General features: G+C 38.4%; 1 protein-coding gene across 1 annotated transcript; it reads left to right on the forward strand.

The window, feature by feature from the left end:
• The first annotated feature begins 1,306 nt into the window (after positions 1 to 1,306).
• Positions 1,307 to 21,455, forward strand: LOC145768907 (uncharacterized). The gene is made up of 18 exons (XM_082580512.1): positions 1,307 to 1,431; positions 1,802 to 2,075; positions 4,764 to 5,199; positions 6,558 to 6,713; positions 6,990 to 7,172; positions 9,845 to 9,909; positions 10,595 to 10,729; positions 10,946 to 11,059; positions 11,398 to 11,519; positions 13,795 to 13,904; positions 14,013 to 14,124; positions 15,691 to 15,861; positions 15,994 to 16,125; positions 17,317 to 17,403; positions 17,921 to 18,047; positions 18,353 to 18,474; positions 20,175 to 20,290; positions 21,195 to 21,455. Exons 1-18 carry the CDS (start codon positions 1,307 to 1,309, stop codon positions 21,209 to 21,211), a joined length of 2,604 nt encoding a protein of 867 aa, XP_082436638.1. The 3' UTR covers positions 21,212 to 21,455.
• The last annotated feature ends 45 nt before the right edge of the window (positions 21,456 to 21,500 follow it).

Below are 21,500 nucleotides of genomic sequence, written 5' to 3' on the forward strand. Positions count from 1 at the left end.
TCTACAGTAGCATTGATCCAGCACTGCACAGCATTTTGTAGAAACTTCAAATGCTGAAAGAAAAAAATATAACACAAAATCACATTTTTTCCACTTAGGAAACCCTTTAAAAGTCGGGGGGCCTGGGCCACCTGCACCCTCTGCCCCCCCCCCCTAAATCCGGGCCTGATTCAAGGATAAGGTTTTCATTGAGAATCGCAGCGGGTGTGGGCAATAAGTAAACCACTGTTCAATTTACGATAGTTTGGACTAATTTCATTTATTGTAACTTCTGTAAACTATTTTTAAGTCCGCAAATATGCTTGTGTGAAGTCCGTAGCGCGTAGCTTGAAAACCAACCTCTGTTTTAGATAATACATTAATAACAAACATCTCATTCGGTTGAGTTGACAACAATAGATTGTCAACAATTGTTAGCCTACTTCGTTTTTTTTTTTTGTGACAATGAAAGTAAATTGATGTCATGTTTCCGCAAAGATGTATTGCACAATACGTAAACATCAAACAATAGAGTTGGCTTATTGGAGTCGTAATTTAATTGAAATACTCACTTCGCAAAATAAGCTAGGCCTACTGAGAAACAGTAAAGGTTTAGTAGGTTAAAAGAAGTTATTAACAAAGTATTGAAATTTTTTAATATTATCTGAGTAATTTAAAGAAGCATTTAGTTCACTATTGGAAGTCAGTGCCTTTCATACCATTTTCCATCCTATTTGAGTAAGCTAAACTACTGCATTGATTTCAAACAGATCAACAAAATTGCGGTGTATGGTACCAAAAGAAAGAACAGGCCTAAGACTGCTATATCCACTTAAAGAAGCCATGTTCAAGCTGAAAAGTTTTAGTTGGTAGAAACAACTATTCATTAACAATAAACAACTTAGTGTCTAACTTTGTTTGCAATAATTTTAAGCAATGTAACTACGTAGCCTACCCATGACAAATAAATTAGGCTAATGGGCTTACAAGTCTACATCAACCATTTAAAAAAAAAAGAAACATCAACTATAAATTTAGGCAACGCTTGATTGACAATATTCGCTTTCAAAAGCTTGTGTATTTCAGAGTTTAGCTGTTTTTAAGCTATTTACTTGATGATTGTTAATGAAATAATATTTGTTGAATTGCTTTTTTTTTTCAGATTGAATTAAAATGCAACTTTATCCTTTTCCTTATCGGTTTAATAAACAGACTAAATTTTTAATAACAGTGTAAATTAAATTACGGTGTTATGTTTCATCGCTCCACAATATTTGCCATGTAGTATATTTAGCCATAAACACAACTACAAGTTTCACACAATACAATGACCACTTTGCCAGGAACGTTGTATCCGAAAAAAACTTTCGGCAGATCTCTTTTCATTGGTGAATTCAAGCATGCAGTGACAGCAGCCACATCAGCAATTGAATCTGCTTCTACGACCCAAACGTAAGTGTATTTGTAGGACAGAAGGTCCAATCGTCATGCAATATTAAAAAATTTATGGACCTTTTAACCATTGTTTTAATGTTAAAAAATAGATTTAACGAAATGTTATTCTAAATCTAGAGTCTAGACTTTCCTTAAGCTTAGAATAGGATAATTGCTAGAAGGCAATAGGTAAACCACTGGGTAACCTATAGCGTTTTGCACACGCTGTGCAAAAAGTATCACAGAGACTCATAAAAAAAGGTGAAATATGTTGGCTGGGACGCTCAAGTAGGCTACTCTAAAATGGTTGTTTCTGTATAGGCTAAGTCCTAAAACTTAAATCGCATTGCCTTTAAAAATTGATAAAAGCAGTCACTTGTTGATGTAGGAAACAAGAAGAATCAAAGCCTGACACCAGCAAAGTTGATCAAACAGAAGAAGTTTCTGTTAAGAAGCACGAGGAAGAAGTAAATGTGTCTCGCACTTTGACGTATGAAGTTCATGACGAAGAAGTCAAGCCAAAAACAGACGAAACCAAGTTGGTTTGGAAAAATTCCAGTGGTCAAGTGTCGTCTGTTTCTAAAACAAGCAAAGGACTGTCATCAAAGGCGTTTTTCACTCCAGCAAGCACAGCAGTTCAAGGAAGTGATGGTGATCATCAGGTCAATGAATAGCCTCAGCCTAAAGTTTTCATTCAACTAAATAATTTCAATAGTATTATCACCAAAAGCAATGACTAGTTTAGTTAAACAGTTAGGCTAGCAGGCTTACACAATCAATGGCGTATGCAGGGGAGGAGCATTGGGCTGTGTCCCTCTTTCCTCCTTTAAAAATGTTGATTTTTAGTGTGGTTGTGGTCTTGGGTAGTAGGGCCATATTAACTGTCCCTCGTACCCTCTGGAGGAGAGGGGTACGGTTGTTTAGGGCCTCACTTGCTTAATATTTGTTTGACTATTTTAAATGAAAAAAGGTAAATAGGCTATTACTACAGAAGCTCGATATTCAATAGCTTAAATCACACAAGGCCCTATTAACCGCTTTCAAATATACGGCTAGAGGGCCTACATCTCTGTTTTGGGGTCCACCCATTTTCGGCAATTTTAAATAAAAAATTTAACAATAGACTACTTCTACAAAAAGACATTTTGTAGCTAAGGTTGCATAAATCGGTTTTGTATTGTTGGATCATCATTTTGGGATGACTGTTTTAAATCAACCAAACCTTTCTATCTATATGCTATTAGCCTATAGTGCTCAGCTTTGTTCTGATAGCCAGAAAGAACGCCCCTTTCTTCACAATGTCCTTTCTTGGCGCTTGCTGGTTTTGTTAGCTCTATTCTTATAAGAATTAAACTGAGTGGTAAAGGCGATGGTCGATAGTCTGTGGCAAAGTTAGTGGTGCGATACTGACCAGCCCAGCCTCATGTGCAAAACACGGTGTCAGTCGCTGTCAATGCTTGCTACCATCGTCTGCCGAGAAACATATAGTTGTAACGGCTAGCGTGGAAGCTGGATCGTTATGGTTAGGGAATTTCAATTGTTCGCTGTACTAGTGAGTACCAAGCCTTGTGCTGATAGCCAAGAAGAACGCTTCCTTCTTCTTTCTTTTCTTTCTTGGAAAATAGTTGATAACGTTCCAACGGTTGCTAGCATAGTTTTTGTTGGCTGAATTTCTTCACGGATTGGATTCAAAAGCCTGCTGGGTTCTGGTAACTTTAGGAGTTTTTTTCTTTTCTATTTTCTCTATATCCTACTAATGCAGTTATTAATACAATCATTTTGGCAAAAGGTCTGGTTATTTGGGCAAATCAATTTCTACCATAAGTTTTCAACATTTTACCAGTTTAGGAACTTTTTATACCGTATTGTATTTTGAAGTAGGCTACATTGACATTGACATTCTTCTTAGAATGTAAAATGTAGCATCATCAGTTTTTGAAGCTGTTGTATTTGGTAGCCTATTACAATTTGGGCTGAATGTTAAGCTTCGATTTAGTAACTGCAGAAATTAAATGTAAAAGAATGCAATTGGTAGGCTAAGCAGATGTAAGCTTATTTAAGATATTTGTAAGGATAGGCTACTAGCCTACACTTAGGCTATGGGTACTGATAACCGTATGAGGTTTCTGTTTAAGCATCGGAAACCTATTTAGGCTTTTCGCTTTTTTGTCCATATTCCACTAATGCAGCTATTTGTAAAAATATTTGAGCAAATATGTCCAGTTATTCACGTAGCGATGGAATTGAAAGAACTTTGACTATGATATCATTGTAATATTACATCAAATAGGCTACTAAAGTTTGATGGTTCAATTTGAGTTTCAAGATTCAACTTGATGGTTTATTTAGAAATTTTAGGGTAATTGAGACACAGACAGGATATGAATGTAAATTAAAGTGAAACGTTTTGTTGCCTGCGTTCACGTACATTGCCAAGTTGATGATTGTGGAGTTATTTGACCAGGGGTCGGGAGCCCATGGCTCGCGAGCCATATATTGCTTTTCGTAACGGCATCTGGCTCACAGAAAGTTTTATCTTAACTTTTCATTACAATTTAAACCAGAAAATAGGCTACGCTCAGAATGTACCAAATTAAATGCATTTTTTCAAAATTTTCTGGGAGACCCCCCGCTGTTTTTCTTATCTTCAGTAAACACATGGCTCCACTTTTACAACATGGTTCTTACGGAAATACATTTTCAAAGTTTCCGTCCCCTGTATTAGACTACCTCAGAGATTGTGAGTAATGTTGTGTTTTTGAAAGTATATTTTCAACGACACCATTTGGGAAAATTTTGTTCGCCCACCCCTCCAAAATGTTTTACTCTCCAACGACTATGAGTTGCTGCAAACTAAAAAATTGTTGTCAATACAAGCTGAGTAGGTGGTAGGCTAATCTTACACAATATAACTTGGCCTTCTGGTTGTTATTAGAAAATCGGCGTTTTTTCAATTCGTTTTCCTTTCGATTGGAAAAAAAATTTCAAATTCCCTCCCTTGAGAAAATCTTGCGTACGCCACTGTAGGCCTACACAATTATTTTTCGTAATTTACGTTTATTTTGTAGTGTTCTGATGAGATATAATGGAACCGCGTTAAAAAAGAAAAAAAGTTGATGCAATGAATAGGATGAGAGCGCTTATTGCTTTTGCCTTAAGGATGAATAATAGCAAACTTAACTTTTTCACCTTAATCAATATAAAAAAAATCCATAAATATTGCATAGTCCAATGATTTTTACTTTATCTTAATAATTTTGCTGTCATATAGTTGATTAGATGTAGCCTATGCTGCAGTAGCTTAATTATTGTCATCTACATCAACCAGAGTTTTTTGTTTTGTTTTGCAGGTAGTAGATCTTCGTGTAGTAAAAGACGAAGTATCCTTGGATCCAGATAACAATAATAAGATAACAAAGAAAAAGAAACCCATTACAAAAGCAACAAATTCCATTTTGACAACTCGTAAAAACTTACGTTACAAATCTTTAAACTTTACAAATCCTCACAAACCCGATCAAGTCATAAAATCTCCGAAAGCAGTTGGTCGCGCTGGTGCAAACAATAGCAAAACTGAAAACAAATCAACAGAACAATCAGCACAAGAAGAAGAAAAGGAAGAAGAAGAAGAAGAAGAGGAAGAGGAAGAAGAAGACGAAAAAGAATATCCTGATCAACCACACGGGGAAAGCAACCAAGAAGAACGCAAAAACGAAGAGCAAGAAAATAGCGAAGAACATGCGGATGACGAAAATGGTGAATATGGCGCTTTGCAGAAGTCTGTAGGTATAGCATGTAAGATTGGGGATTTGTGAAAGTAGACGGAAGACCTTTCATTTCTACCCAGTAAAATATTTTAACTTTTCACAATTGTTTTCATGCAAGTCATGCATTAAAAGATTTTTACTAAGTGTTTTGATTCCATTTTCTGCCCTTAACACAGCACAGTCTACAATTATAGTAGGCTACTGTCGATTGGAAAGAATAAATTTGGAACTTCAAGAATTGACACAATGCAAGTAGGGTAACCTACTGTAGGGTAGCCTACTGTAGGCAGTGCCGGTCTTTGGGATGTGCAAACCGTGCGATCGCACAGGGCCCGCAAATTAGGGGGCCCGCAATTTACTCAGAAAATGCAGTAATTTTGTCATTTTCAAAGAAAAAAATTCAACAAGTGAATTCAGCAAAGGAATTCGCAACAAGAAAACATAGAGACTCAACGAATTCAACCTATTTCGTCGCCTGAATATTTCGTACCCTGAAAAGATCGAGAAAAAAAACGACATAGCCGAAATCGCTGATCGGAGTTGCCGCAAACATTTCAAAATTTCTCGATCTTTTCAGGGGACGAAATAAGTCGAAATTTAATTTTGTTTCACGATTTCAGGGGACGAAATAGGTTGCATCCAGACTCAACATACTGTAGAGACATAGCTTTATTTCCGAAAAATGCCAAAGAAAGCATGATCTTATCCTTTTGCTATGCCACCGGACAGCACCATTTCACAGTAATATACATACCTAAATTTTTGTTGAACATGCTCTCAGAATGTCCCAAATTCAAAGTAATTTTTTAAAATTTTCTGGAGGAGGCCCCCCAGACCCCCCGCCGCTGGTTGTCGATCACGCCGCCACTGCCGCCCCTCCCCTTTCAAAGTACCTAGCTACGCCACTGAATTGGATTATTGTCATTGGGGCCCGCAAAAGCATATTCCGCACAGGGCCCGAAAAAACCTAAGACCGGCACTGACTGTAGGCTACTAATTTTTCTACTATTTGGTTACTAACCTTGCTGCAAAAGATGAATAGGAATCGAAACAATGTTACTGTGTTTAGTAAAAAATGTTGCTCACAAACTGTTCCGGACTGAAATGAAAGTTTCCTCTCTAGTTCCATGATTGTTTTTAATTAATTTGATAATTATGCATGCAGCAAAAATGACACGTTCAAAAAAAAACACACACACAAAAACAAACTGGTAATTGGCCATCTTTAAGAATCCATTTCAAACACATGATGTGATGTAGATTGTAGAGTGGTAAACTGTGTGGTTTGGAATGGCCACTTTGGCTAAGCAACTTTCAATCACTGCCTGTTACAAAGATATTGACTTGTTTTCTTTTTTGTAATTATTTCAATATCAGATGGTGATGTAGAGACTGCAAGCGACAAAACTCCTGAAAAAAGTGCAGAGCGAATTGAAGGTGAAACCGAAGGCCGTGATCGGTCAAAATTCCATCGTCCCCAAAGTCCGAAGTCAATTGTCATTAAACCACCAGACTTTGCGGGATACGCTGAGAGTAAGAAACTTACCGCAAAACGTTACCGTAGGCTTAGCTAGTTCAAATAGAAGCCAAGTTGAAAACCGCAAGATTTGTTGGTGCTTCTTGCCTATACTGTCTGTTTTTTCTCTTTATGTGTTTGACTTGTAGATATTGAAAGGCAAATAAACAACCTAGCTTTCTCTAACACAGATCTGATCATAATCTCAAAGAGAGTTTAAAAAATTCAAAACAGAGGTATCTCAAAACTGCTCATGATCTCAAGCAGAGTCTGTAATGCTTAATTTTTTGCAGAGTTGAAAGAAGATAAGGAGCCCGAACTAACAAACTTATTGAAACCCGACGTGGTTGCTGACATCAAACGAGATCTCGCAGAAAAAGGAATTATAACTCTTCCTCCTAACCTCACTCCAGCTCTTAGTCTCCAGAGTTCTGTACTCGAAGAGGCTGAAGATAAGGAAGAAATCGGTCCAGACGGTATAGGCCTACGCGTGTAGCATTTATCTTTTTAATTAGACCTAGGCTAATTGGAACGCTACATGAAGGTCAGACCTCAAATCCTAACAATTACGTTTATCCATGCGCTTTAAGCCTTTACGTTAAAATATTATACAGTATATTGCATAGAAAGGCGTAAATCAAGAGCTTAGCTTGCATTTGAAAAATAGGTAGTTTTTGTAGTTTGTTCCTGGAGTTTATTTCTAGTAAACTCTTTCATCTTATCACCACACTGTGATCGCAGTAGCGCACCCAGCATGAGGCTAAGGGGCTCAAGCCCCCCTCCCCAAACTCGCCACAAAAAATAAAGTTTTTGTATGTTCCCTATGTATAGGCCTACCTTTTGCTTATAGAGGTTAGATATGAATAAGACACAACAATACAATAGGGCGAGCATTATAACAATATATTTTACATATTTACAAATAGTTTTAACAGTCAAACGTTTTCGGCTTAATTTAAGCCCTAATCAAGATTCAGAAAATAATCAATAAATGCAATAAATTTTAACTTCTTGAAGGTAAATTTACATTAGGAAAAGGCAACTAGCCTACATAAATAACTACAAAAAAAATTGCACCACAGGAAACGTGATACCGGTACGTCAAGTAAATGTTGAGGAGAATGGACGCGCCTCCAGCAAATAATTATTTGTTTAAATTTGGGTTGTAGCGTATAGCGTTAACAGTGCTTCCTGAATTTTGGTGTCAAATTGGGATTTTCCGTTGCGTAAAATTATAAATGAGTCAGCAGATAATTTTTGATCTGTGCAAAAAGAACACTCCATGATATGGTCTTTGATGTCACCTTTCTTTAACTCCCTAAAGTTCAGATGCTCCCGTACTCTCGTGGTCAAATGTCTGGTGGACAACTGTACATACCGATGTATCATACCGTCATACGTCAATGTCGAATCACACGGACATGTAAAACTGTATAGGCCTACGACATTTGAGCAGAGAAACGAAGGCGTCTGGGACTTTAATTGAAAATACGAACTAATTTTGAATGTTTTGTAAATAGGAAAAACGTCCACATCAAATTTAGCCTTCTGTTTACAAAATTAGTGTTTTGTTTCAAACTGTTTTCGTGCTAGTTGTTGGTTTCGCACTTATCTGTGTTGGCAAACGGAAAGCTAATTTTATCTTGTCATATAGGCCTACATGACGAAAAGTCGAGATCTATAGAAGATTGCGAGAGTGGACGTAGGGATGAGAGTGTTGATGGTTCTAATAGCTTGGGGTTCACTAGGCCAACTTCTAATCTGATTTTAGAGATCGAATCTTGATGTATCGGCAACTGGTGGTTTGTGGGCTGTGAGTGCCTTTAAATATTAATCAAAGGGATGGGCACAGTGCCGGTCTTAGGGTATTTCGGGCCCTGTGCGAAATATACTTTGCGGGCCCCAATGACAATGATCCAATTCAGTAGCAAAGCTAGATATTTTGAAATACGGTCGGCGGGCGAAGCCTGACGGCACCCTGTGGCGGGGGGTCTGGGGGTCCTCCCCCAGAAAACTTTGAAAAATTACTTTGAATTTGGGGCATTCTGAGAGCATATTCAACAAAAATTTGAGTATGAATATTACTGTAAAATGGTGCTGTCCGGTGGGATAGCAAAAGCATAAGATCATGCTTTCCTCAGCATTTTTCGGAAATATAAAGCTATGTCTCTATGTTGATTTGGATGCAACCTATTTCGTCCCCTAAAAAATTCTTACCCCGATTCCGTACCCTGAAATCGGAGTAACAAAATCAAATTTCGACCTAATTCGTCCCCTGAAAAGATCGAGAAAAATTTTGAAATGTTTGCGGCAACTCCGATCAGCAACTTCGGCTCTGTTGTTTTTTTTTCTCGATCTTTTCAGGGTACGAAATATTCAGGGGACAAAATAGGTTGCACCCGTTGAGTCTCTATGTTTTCTTGTTGCTAATTCCTTTGTTGAATTCACTTTGTTGAATTTTTCCATTGGAAATAACAAAATTACTGCATTTTCTGAGTAAATTGCGGGCTCTCTAATTTGCGGCCCTGTGCAATCGCACGGTTTGCACACCCCAAAGACCGGCACTGATGGGCATTGGCCTACTGTCACTATTGTCGCAAATCACTCGGCCGACGTTTCTGAATTAGCCCCCCTTTAAATTTTTTTCTGGGTGCGCTACTGCAGTGTGATGTGATTAGTTATGAAACTCCATCACACACTTAGGCTATCTGCAATCCCCGGATATTTGTGATCAAAAGGAAATTTACGTTTTTTCAATACAAAACCAAGTCTCTCTTTTATTAAAGTTAAGCTGGTCTCACTGGAAGCTATGATTTTCATATTTTGTAGTTTTTGTTGAATTCACTACTCATGGGCGATACGCGTAGCCTACCTGTCCTTATTAATTCTTGCTACAATTAAGCAGCTACTGAAAAACGTATCATTGATTGGATAGTCTTATCATTGATGCTAGCTTGGAGGCCAGCCTACACTGTTAGGTTAGCAGTCTTGCAATTGTTGTTTTGGTGAGTAGGCTACTCGACCTTGGGCTGACTTCTAGGTATATCGTCACTTCTACAAACGGATAGCCTAAGTTGACATTTAAGAACATTTGGAAAGCTACAAGCTATAACATTATCATCTTCATATATATTTTTTGTTTCACTAGACGAGCAAACTAAAAATTCTGATACGTTGGATGACAATCTTGAACTTGATGCCAACACAGAACAGGTGAGCTAACTAAGTCTTGAATATTATTATTTTATATAAGATTTTAGGCTATTAAAAAATTTTCTTCAGATCGAGCACTATTCTTTATTTGAACATTTATGTTAATTCACATTGGAAATGATCCGCATCGACATTTAATGTTCAGGTGCCCACCGCTGTAGGTTGTAGCCTAAAAGCCGATATCTGCTTTTTGATCCTCCCAAATTCAAAGTAAGATTTCCACTCATGAGATTTGGGTCTGCTGCATAGCCGAGTGGTGAGAGCTTTGGTTTGGCGTCCGATAGGTCAGCAGTTCGACGACGCTAAAGAGCATGTATAGTGTCTGTATCTTTGGCAAGACACTTAAAGACATGCGTCGATTGCGAAGTGCAACCCCCTCGACTGTAGCCCTTGTTTTCTCATGATTATGAACACTTTGAACAGTATGCTGCTCTAGAGATAAATGTTTATAGCCCTCGTGAACTGAGCAGAACGTAATTGAATGTTTGACAGTTTGCGATTTCATGTAAGTGTGGGATAGCCATTGAGAGAAGCAGGTCTACACTGTACTCATTTTGCTTTCTTTCCAAAGAAACATAAAAGACGGTTACACGAATGCTAAGTAGAGTTTAGCCCCGGGACTTTGACTTTGACGTAGTAAAATCTCGAGTTTAGCCTAACATGCATGGTCTTGAACTTTTAACAGTCGTCGGAATTAAACGCGGAAAAATCTGATAAAAGAGAAGTTTTCAAAACAAATAAATCTTTTGAAATTCGAAGACTTCAGGCGAAGGCGGAGCGAGAAAAAGAAGAGAAGAAGAAAGCTCTATACGGCAGTAGGGTGCGTTGTTTGTGTAGCCTACTGCAGTTTATTGTTACGCTAACCTAACAAAAATATTTAATATTAAAAAGTAAAGATCAAAACATAAAGTTTGTTGGAAAACAGTAGCCTAAGCCTCTAACTAAGTCATTATAGCATCAATAACGAAGTGGTTGCAGGAATAGATTTAAGATTTAGCAAATGTTGTGTTGAAAGAACGCAGTTTTTATTTTGCAGTATTCAAAGTTGAAAGCTCGAAGCGACCACATGTCAAGATCAAACGACCCCTCATCAAGGGTTGGGTCGTTAAAGAGTGTGCTGAAGCCACGCATGTCTTCTGGAGGAGTAGAGGTTTGTTTAGAATGAGGCGAAATAAAGAGCCCATCTATGTCTATCTAAGAAGCCTATATAAAGAGCCTATCTAAGAAGCCTATCTATGTCTATACAGTTAGCTTACCTTACCTCTATATAGAGTGGTCTATTTTGTGACTTCTTTTCATGTTCTTCTTGTTTGCAGTGATCGCAGCCTGATAACTTAAAAGCCAGAATGTTATGTAACGGTTGGTAATTTATGGATGTTTGTTTTCATTGTACGAGTATAATTTAGCAATTTCTAACTCAGTGTGTTCGTTGTGAACAAATAACATGCTTTGCTACGTAGATGAGTAGGCTATCTTTCCCACCTGTAGATGTCGCATGGAACTTTAAGTCCCTCAAAGAACAAATCAAAAACAAGTGTTCGAATTCGAGACCCCGAATACGACTATCAAGAATACACGGACGTGGAGGTCGAAACAGATTCTTGCGACAGGTATATGACATTACAAAGGCTAGAAGCGGTTTAGCAGTGTAGCCCACACCGCCCCACACTGTAGTTTCAATAAAAAAAAGAAATCTGGGCCAGTTGCTAAGTCAGATTCGGCCCGTTGGTTTTTCTAATCGGGCCACCAAACGTTGGTATAAATTAGCACACTTTTTTGTTAATTTTCGTGTAGAGCAAACCCTACATGGCAACGGAAGTCGGAGACAGAGGGATCTCGGCATGTCCAGAGTCGCAATCACTAAAAAAAGCCGACGCCGACTCCGGCTTGATACAAACGATGAACAATAAAACTTGTTTGCAATCTTTTTTCAAAATATTGATCCTTGTTCACTGTATTGCGCTCTAAAACTTCTTCATCAAAAATAAAAGTAATTGTCCTCGTCAGTTTTTGTTTTTGTGAAAGTCACCGTTTCTATTTCGATTGCAACTTAAGTAAAGCTAAATTTTAAAAAAAATAATAAAAATTGAAAAAAAATCTGGCAACACTGAAGTAAGAGCGGAGTCAGCGGTAACAACTAGAACATCATACAACGTAGGCGAAAGAGAAAATTGAAAAAAGAAAACTAATAGGGAAATAGTTAAAACATCGCACTCTCGAGTTTTTTGGCGCTAAAAGTAACTACTTTCAATTCTCTCATTTTCGCAAACCATCATTTTTCCCCGATTAGTTTTCTTTTTTCAATTTTCACTTTCGCCTTAGTTGTGTGATGTTCTAGTTGTTGCCGGAGTCAGCCGGTGATAAATCGAGAAGTCGAAGTCGTGTATTTTTCGTCCGACTCCACATCCCTGAAATTTACGGTAACCACTTTAACATAACAACTGTTGTAAGCCCTTGTAAAGCATGAACCAAACAAGAAGCTGCGTTGTCTGCGACGTCATTACCTAAATGGAAGTTAAGGAAAAACCTAGAACATCACACAACTCAGGCGAAAGAGAAATTGAAAAAAGAAAACTGATCGGGAAAAAATGATGGTTTGCGAAAATGAGAGAACTTGTATACCTGAGACTGGTAATAAGTCCCCCCCACCCCCCTTGGTAACTCATGACAAAGACAGGACTCAATGGAGTGGACATGGCTCTTTCGCCTTAGTTGTGTGATGTTCTAGGCGTTACCGGAAGTTAAAGGTAGAACAGAGAAAAAACACAAACAGCTCTAATAAAAAGTAAACTAGGTGAATGTTTCGCCGTAACTATCTTGTCTTAGAATGATAGGGCTAGGGAATACATTTCGATTACGTGGGTTCGATCCGGTGTTGGTTCGATTCCCATCTTTGTGATAACTCTTTTTTCTTCTGTAATTACTCAGCAACAATCAAAGCACTGACCAGCTGTCTGGTTGAGTGCTGAAAGGATCACAATTGAACGGTAGCCAATTAAGCATGTTTTGATTGGTTCATGCTTTACAAGCTCTTACAAAGTTGTTACGTTAAAGTAGCTACCGAAATTTAAACACAATCTTTCAGTCCGAGTGTTGCCAGACAACGCTAAGAAAATTTCCTCAACCGTTTTGAAAGTTCCCCACAATTTCATTTTACCAGCGCTTTTTCACTACAAATTCTCTTTGAGTAGTTTCAACGTGGTTTATAATAAAAGGTCTTCGCCCTCGCGAACCCCAGTTCTCTCAGATTCCGGTTCATATCTTTGCCTCTCTTTTTATCCCTGGACTTCAGAATTTCTTCAATTACACATTCTTTTTTTTGAATTAATTTATTTTAAATTGGTCGATCGAGACATCGTCGGTGCAAGTTTCACAAGTTTCACAATCTCTCGATCGACCAATTTAAAATTATCTCTCGAGGCAGATCTGATTTTCAGACTAAGATCATCATGGAAGCCTTAAGAATCAAACGTAACATTCCATCTCTCAACAGGCAGTTTTTCGCTTGTGGCTCATCGTTCCTTTTGTGTGTGTTCTAATTGTTTGTCCAATGCTTGTAGTTTACACCTCATGTGATCTGTTTCCCACCGCATAATTTACTCGTAATCATTCTCGTATCATTTGTTTCAGTTTGTGCTTTTCAGTCCAGAGTATCGTTACAGTTGTAGTGCAAAGTCAAATTTATCTTAGGACTTTTCATTTATGTATATTGCAGATTTAACTCCACGTACGTGTCGAAAACGTTTGAGTTTATGTTAATTATGTTATATTGTTTGTGTGTAAAAAAAGTATGTTAAACCCGCTAAGGTTACTCTGTTTTTTTTCTCTATGGTTCAACAAAGCAAACTCTCTACCAAAGCTTTATCATTGTAATCCATTGTCTAGTATCCGCCCCAACAGTTCATTGTCAATGTCAGAGTTTGGCACTTTCTCTGATGCATCAGGAGATTCCTCCTCTCTCGATACCAATGCAGGAGATTTATCTTTTCGAGATGGTGAGAAATTTTTTTTAAATCCTTTTTGTAGTAAGCAGTTTCTGATTAACGTTCATGTAACTTGTAGTCTTTAACAAAATCTTCACCAAAGTCTAAATTCTGTTGCAGGGCCCTATAGCGATGAAGAAAATTCTCTACAAGGAAGCGACATCCATGTTCTTTATGATGAAATAGATAATCTAAGCCCATCCAGAGTCGGTTTTTATGGCAACTCCCTCAAGTATGTAACCTGCAATGTACACTGTGGGCGCATATACTATGTATAGGCTAGGGTAGGCCTACAATGCTTTCAGCTGAAAAAATAATTGTGATACCGATACTTATATTGCACAGGCTCGTAATCACTGCAGCCTAGCCATGATAATCACTGCATGACAGCCAACCATGGGTAATTAATTAATCGTGTTGTCCTGACCGTCACAGCTACCACTGTACTATAGATCAGGGGTGGGCAACCTTTTTAACACAACGGCCAGTTAGGAAAATGTAATGCTTACAGGAGGGCCGCACATCAAATAAACACTAATTCATATTTTCAGCAATGGAGTTTATCTTATTGAAATTTTGTACAAGAATGCCATCTTCTTGCAGTGAATTCAATTCAAGCTAGATTTCTACAGGTGCAAAACTTATTTCACAGGTAGGAGGGGAGTGAAAAGATGGTCATATCACTTCTTAAGCTTCGAAATTGTGTAAATCGAGAATTAAATAGCCTTAATTTAAGTAGAATTATTTGGGGAACAATAGCTGGAAGAAGATGAAGGACCGCACAAAAAATAGAAAAGGGCCGCATGCGGCCCGCGGGCCGCACGTTGCCCACCCCTGCTATAAATGAATTCAATTTTAGCATCAATAATGAAGTATCTGCGCCATAAGACAGGGTTTCAAAAGATATCAAGTTGACCTAGTGAAATAACCTTGAACACACAGATTTCAGTTTGGTTTGCTTTATTTTTGAACATCACAGCGAAAATAAATAATAGCCTACATACGATATCAACACAGAAAAGGTCCAGCAAAGCTAAACGCGGTTTGTTTGATTGTTTAGTTTGAACATATTGACAAACAAAGTAATCAAGACAGTAGGCTAAGCAGGGCAGTTAATTGACAGGATTTCTCGGGCCCGGTACCAATTTATTTTCCGGCCCTCTTCATCGACAATGTTATGAATATACAGGTTGTGTTGTAGGCTACAAACTTTTATTGATGTGCTGTTAAACTGAGGATGACGTGCACATGCCGTTCAAAGTAGAAAATTAAGAGGAATATCATTTATCCCTATTCTCAAAGATTTGTTGTATCCACGAATTTCCTCAACTGTGCAATTTCGTATTAGGGATTTCTCAGTAAACCCCGAAATCCTTGGTCTCAATCAGGATCTTCGTCGGTATGTTTAAAGTTGTTGGAGTTTTCGGCTGAAATTATTTCTTTGTGAAGTAGACGCAAGTAGCTAGAAGTGATTACCACCAAAAATATACATATTCAGAATTAAAGTGGGTGAAGAAAAATGTTTCGTGTTTTCAAAAAAAAAAAAAATCGTGGTTAGGGAAATCACTTTACCCGGAAGGGGGCCCGGTACTTTACCATCTGACGGCTGAATTGGCTGTTTTAACCTCTGATGACAATTCCCTTAGATCTGATTATATTAAGATCTTGATAATGTTTGAAGTCGAGGGGAATCTTTTAAATCTGGGCCCCCTAAATATCCGGGCCCGGGTCCAAAAGTACCACTTAGACCCCCTGTCAACGCCCCTGAGGCTAAGTTATGAAAACTGTTGTTTATTAGAAAAGAAACCCGATCTTTTGACTCTCGTCGCGAACGAGTCGAGTCGGCCTCAAGATCAATTGCCACACCAAGGTCAAGTCTTCATCTGAACACCGAAGCCTTTCATCCACAACAGCCAGTCTTTCTTCACCCATACACCGATAAACCTTTACACCTCTTTGATGCGATGAGGTATTGTAGGTTGTTTCTTGCAACAAGTGATCAATGAGTGACAAGCCTGTTAAAGCTAGGTAGCCTACATTCAATAATTTATCGTAATATCGTATTTATGTTTAATAATTTATTGTAAGCTATTTATTTCAGACATGGCTTGCAGTCGTCAGATAGTTATGGCTCGAGGTCTTCAAGAAAACTTGGAAACGCGGCGGGGTGGCAGGCTCGGAAAGAACCAACCTTTGTGATTGAAAACGAACGCTCGGACCAGCCTCACCCACGGTAGAGTATACTGTGCTGTAGTGTAGAGTACACTAGCTTACTTTGTAATATTTGCATCCCATCACTTTTAATTAAAGATGGTTGAAGGAAAGCATGTGTTTTGAAAAAAATCATTGAATCACCTTGTCAGTGATTTATGTAAAGATGCATAACTTTCGGAGTAACAGCCTACAGTAGTTTGTCGTTGATATAGAATGCTTTAGCTCATGGGTCACCAAACTACGGCCCGCGGGCCGAAACCGGCCCGTAAACTGATTTTATCTGGGCCGCCACGTCCTGCGGAAATAACAGCTGCACTACAACTGTTAAGGAAAAAAGTTACCAAACTTTTTGTAGAGGACTGACGTTGCTGTTGAGCTTAGGCTATAGTTCGTTGTTGTATTTTGAATTTGTACATTTTTCCACCAGGCAGCCTACATGTTGGTGTTTTGTTTTTATCATTAGACCACCACAAATGGGGACAGCCTAGGCCAAATTTGGAAAGATGTAATGTTTCTTTCAAGAGCACGATGCCCTGTAGTGTATCACAGCAGGGGATAACTTTTCCAGCAACCTTTCGATTTTCATCACAACTTTGCTATTCCACCGCTGATTTTGATTTTTTTATTGTGCTCAATTCAAGTCAATGGAGATTCTAAATAGTTGTATATCTTTTCACAATTTGCATCCGGCCCGCAGCTGTCAATCTCGCAGCAATCTGGTCCTCAGAGAAAAAAGTTTGGTGACCCCTACTTTAGCCCAATTTTCTGTTTGACAACGATTTCTGTTAAAAATTTAATTGAAGGAAAGCCATTAGCTAAAGCTAGAGCAATATTGTTCCATTTGTGTTGCGATGCCGAATCAAACAACTCATCCCCCAGGTTTAACACCACAAGTTTTAAATCAAATTCTACTACATGTATGTCTAAATTAATCCTGGAAAAGTAAGCCGAGTGTATTTTACCATTTTAGGCTTTAGATTAGAAGCTACGATTTAAATGTTTGAAGTAAACACTCGTATAATAGCCTAGGCTATAAAAAGTATTTCTTTATTCGTTTTTACTTTTTCTAAAGAGAGTGTGTAGTAAAGCATCACGAGACATTTATCAGCCCGTGTAAATCAACTCTCAACTATCCTATAGTAGGCTAATCTATTGTCTAGCATTTGTTTCGAAACAATATTTCATCTGATATCTTTTTTGTGCTTCAAAGGTCACGTGAGACAAGTCGTAGCCACACCAACCAAAAACAGCAGCATAAAAGGTCTGGACTAGGAAACTCTGGAAAACAAGATCAGAGGTGCAGTAGCTTTCGTTGAGAGTCTGAAGAATGTTTTTGGGTTAATCTGCCACCTAATGATGTTGAAGTTATGGACCACTGTGGGTAGCTACAGAAAGCGTAAAAAATTAGCCAACTTGTTCTATAATGATCATTACGTTGGTTTTATGTCCAGTAAAGTGATCAGTAGATCATGGTAAAAAATAGGTAGCCTACGCCTAAAATTGAGTCTCATACTTGATCCAAGCATAGGGGGATACAGATGAGAACATAAGGTTCTCATTATGCCAAGTTTTCGGTACTAGCGAGTAGCAAGAGTAGGGTGGCCAGTTCCTTTCCTTCGGCCGCCTTTCCTCCAGCAACTACACCCACCCAATTTATTACGCCCTGGGACTGGTAGAGTTGAGCGGTGTTTTCAACAGATTATGGTAAGTTGCAGTAAAAGTTTTGTAAACTACTAAGCCTAGATATCTTTATTTAAAGGTACGATAGTCACAATGATCCAAGGTTAAAAAACAATTCTTTTCTATTTTTTCAGTCAATTCACAAATTCTAAATCCTTTTACTCTCATCTACCAGCAGCATTTGGCCCTACTGTTTACCCCACTCTTGAAACTGGAGAAACTGGATACACACAAAAAGAGTGGAAGAAAAGGATTGACAAGGTAAAGTTTTGGATATTTTTGAAACTTTAGTGCAGGGGCGTTTAGTGGCCTACAGCAGGAAGGTGACTAGATATTGAGATTGAACTCTCGAGGATCAAGGATAGTCTTCGCCGAGTGATGTAGGCAGTTCACTAATTTTTAAGGTAGGCTAATTTGGCATGATATCTGAGGGTCGTTAAACTACTTTTGTATGCGATTTCCATTTTAACTGTGATCTTCCCTTTCTCCGATTATCAAGTAGCCTACCTGTTTCACAAACGATGTTCTATCTTTAGAATTCAGTTTTGTTCTTATTTGGTTTTCAGTTTTTTGATACATCTTACGTGAACCATGATGCGGAAGTGAAAAAGCGGAAAGAGATTCTGAAAAATCGTAAATTGAGGGAAAACGATAAAAAGAATAGAAAATCTTCTGCAATGAAGTTGAGGTGGTGTGTCGCATTTTATCGTTTTATTGCTCAAAAAGTTGCAACGTGAAACTAGGCCTACATAAAAGTACGTAGGCTAAGTAGGGCAGTAGGCTAGTCTATTTGAAAACTTTAAAATTATGTAGGGCTTGTAGGCCTTAGAAGTCACAGTTAACAAAATTTGCAAAAAAAAATCATTTTAAGCAAATAAAAGTAATCCACATTTCCGCTTGGGAGATTGTTGCGTCGATGATTAAGCACGGACAATTCAGGTAAGTAATTTCTCGCAAGAACGAACCAACTCGTCAAAAATTCTCCAGGTTTCTCCAAAAATTCTCCAACTCGTCAAAAATTCTCTAATTCTCCAGGTTGGTCAAAACTTCTCCGATTAAATTATTTTTGAACGAACCAGGTGGTTCGCTCAAACATAATTAATCGAGTTTTGGCCATTTTACCACAAAGTGACAGCTGCATTATAAACTTTTAGTTTAAGATTCAACAGATTTACACACTGAATGAAATAAAAGATTTCTTTAAAAAGGTATCAAAACAAAAAAAGGTGCTTTTTGAATCTTAATATATCCTCGGACTGACAAAACCTTTGATAAGTTATATAACCCATTTTTTATGGGTTATATAAAAAGAGTGAAGTTGGTTTTGAAGTAATTTAAACTATTTAGTTGAAAGCAAGCCAGCAGCAAAGCGTGAAACAAAATATCAAATTGGCAATTTACCCTTCTAATGTTGGCGGAACAACGGAGTTGCGCGTCCCGGTATCTACTGTCCCTACCTTAGCTTAAAGCATGGACTTCTAAATAATAGAATCTGGACTGGAAATCGACTTTACGCAGTGTACAACAGTTGGTACAACAATGGACCAACAGTTGGCCAATAGCCAAGTTACTAAGGTATCCACAAACCTCCCTTAGCGAATAACCTTCACTCGTACAGTGCTGGTACTGTACGAGAAGGGGTGGGGCAGCAACTGAAAAAGCACTAAAATAAGAACTGGTAACTTTTTGGCCAACTGTTGTACACTTCGTAAAGTCGGTTTCCAGTCCAGATTCTACTATTTAGAAGTCCATGGCTTAAAGTGTCTTGCTGAAGACACAGCTCCAGTAGCACAGCTACGTGCTCTTGAGCGATGTTGAACTGGCGGACCATCGAACGTCGAACCAGACGGCATCTCACCACTCGGCTATGCAGCCGACAACTTGTAGGCCTAAAGGCTTTGAACTGTTGACACAGGCCCATGTGTGTATGTGTATCGTCTCCAGGCTTACACCCGGTGGTTGAAGATTTAGATCAAGTAAACGAAAAGGCAAGAAAGTCAATCCTCGTGTCCACCTTCAGGCATGTCTTCACAACCCCAAAGCGGTATCGAACCGGCGCCCTTTCGAGTGTTCTACTTGGGCTCTCACCATTCGGCTATGCAGCTGGTTACCGAGATTGATAGGGTAAAGTTTCCGTTTTTAGAAGTGTTGTTGTTGAGCAGTCCAGAAATGCGTTGCTCAAACGCACACTCCGAGAGTCGAATCAGCACCGCTAGATCTTCAGTCGGGCGCTTAACCATCGAGCTAGCGGGGCGAACTTAAACTACAAAAATGTTAGGCTATTAATTTAGAGAAGATGTTTGTCAATATCCGTGCTGCAGTGCTTCCCATTCAATTTTTTGACAATCTTGATACGATGCAAAATAATTCAATAAGTTTTTCTTTTAGATGCTGCAAGTTATTGGACTGTACAGAAATGTCCCTTACCCGACATCTGCTTTGTGTCATTATTCCCACTGTTGTCTGCACAGTTGCCTTCCTTCTGATAATCTTTTACGCCGCAGGTAACCACTTTCGATTTTTGAAAGACAAATCTGCAAGCGCCATTCATATGTAGCCCATTCGTCTTTACAATGCTGCTTTTCGCTATCTTTCTGGTAGGCTATGCGTAGCCTAATTAGTAAAATTTTAGGCTTCAGAAGTGTGTGTGCATATTTATATAAAATAAATGTTTGCTTTTCTTTTGGTGTGTATTTTAAAGCGCGGAAACATTGTATTTTTCTGTTATATTTTTGTTTAGTCGGAAGTGACAAAATTATCATTTCTGTAAGGTGGTAATTGACTAGTCGAACGTATAGTCGTTTCGCTGTCTCCTTGTCAGAATGGGAACTTGTGCCACTTTTGCAGTGTAGCCTATAGCCTACAACTTGCATATTTCGACCATGTAGCCTACTGTTTCTGGCAAACAAACCAATGATTGATTGAATAATTGAATTTCTTGAAGTGCAAAAAAGAGAACGTTTGAGCATTTTTGTAAGTCCTTGAAGGACAAAATATTTTTCATTAACAAAGAGGATGTATGATAACTCCACGACAAATGAACTTTTACCTCCATGAAGGACGAATTTATCCCCAGTTGAGAACTTCTACGCTGAAAGGTGCTTTTCAACAAGGGGAACGTTCAAATATTACGTAACTCCTTCGAGAGGGAGGGGGTTTATGCAAAGCGTTACGTTAGCGTCACATCGGGAGGGAGGGGGTTCAAGCAAAACGTTACGTAACGCCTTCGAGTACGGAATGGTAATTTTTTGTGTTGAATTCGTAGTGAAAAAGCGTTACATGGGGGAGGGGGGGTCAAAAATTCGGGAAAAAAAACGTTACATGATATTTGAACGTTCCCAAGCATCATGCTCCAATGATATAATACAACCACACTTTAAGTTACAAACTATTTATTGTTACTCACAGGCGTGTTACCTGCTTGAAAAAAGAAAGCTGCTGGTGACTTCAAGTCGTAAATGAGATGGGGAAATTCGAGGAGAATGCAAAGGAACAACGAATTGGTTTAAGGAGCCGAAGAAGAATTATAATCTATTCACAGCAATTGATCAGCATATTTCCTGAACTACGCAGCGTCTTGTTTTCTTATTCACTCCTTCATTTTTTTTTACCTAGCCTACTACAAACAATGTGTTTTCCGTTGTTATGAATCTATTTTTAAATAGCATGGATAGGCCATTGGTTCAACGATGTCTAGTTGTTCAGGAATGAGAC

The sequence above is a fragment of the Aplidium turbinatum genome, chromosome 4 (genome assembly GCF_918807975.1).
Source record: "Aplidium turbinatum chromosome 4, kaAplTurb1.1, whole genome shotgun sequence".
NCBI classification, from domain to species: domain Eukaryota; kingdom Metazoa; phylum Chordata; class Ascidiacea; order Aplousobranchia; family Polyclinidae; genus Aplidium; species Aplidium turbinatum.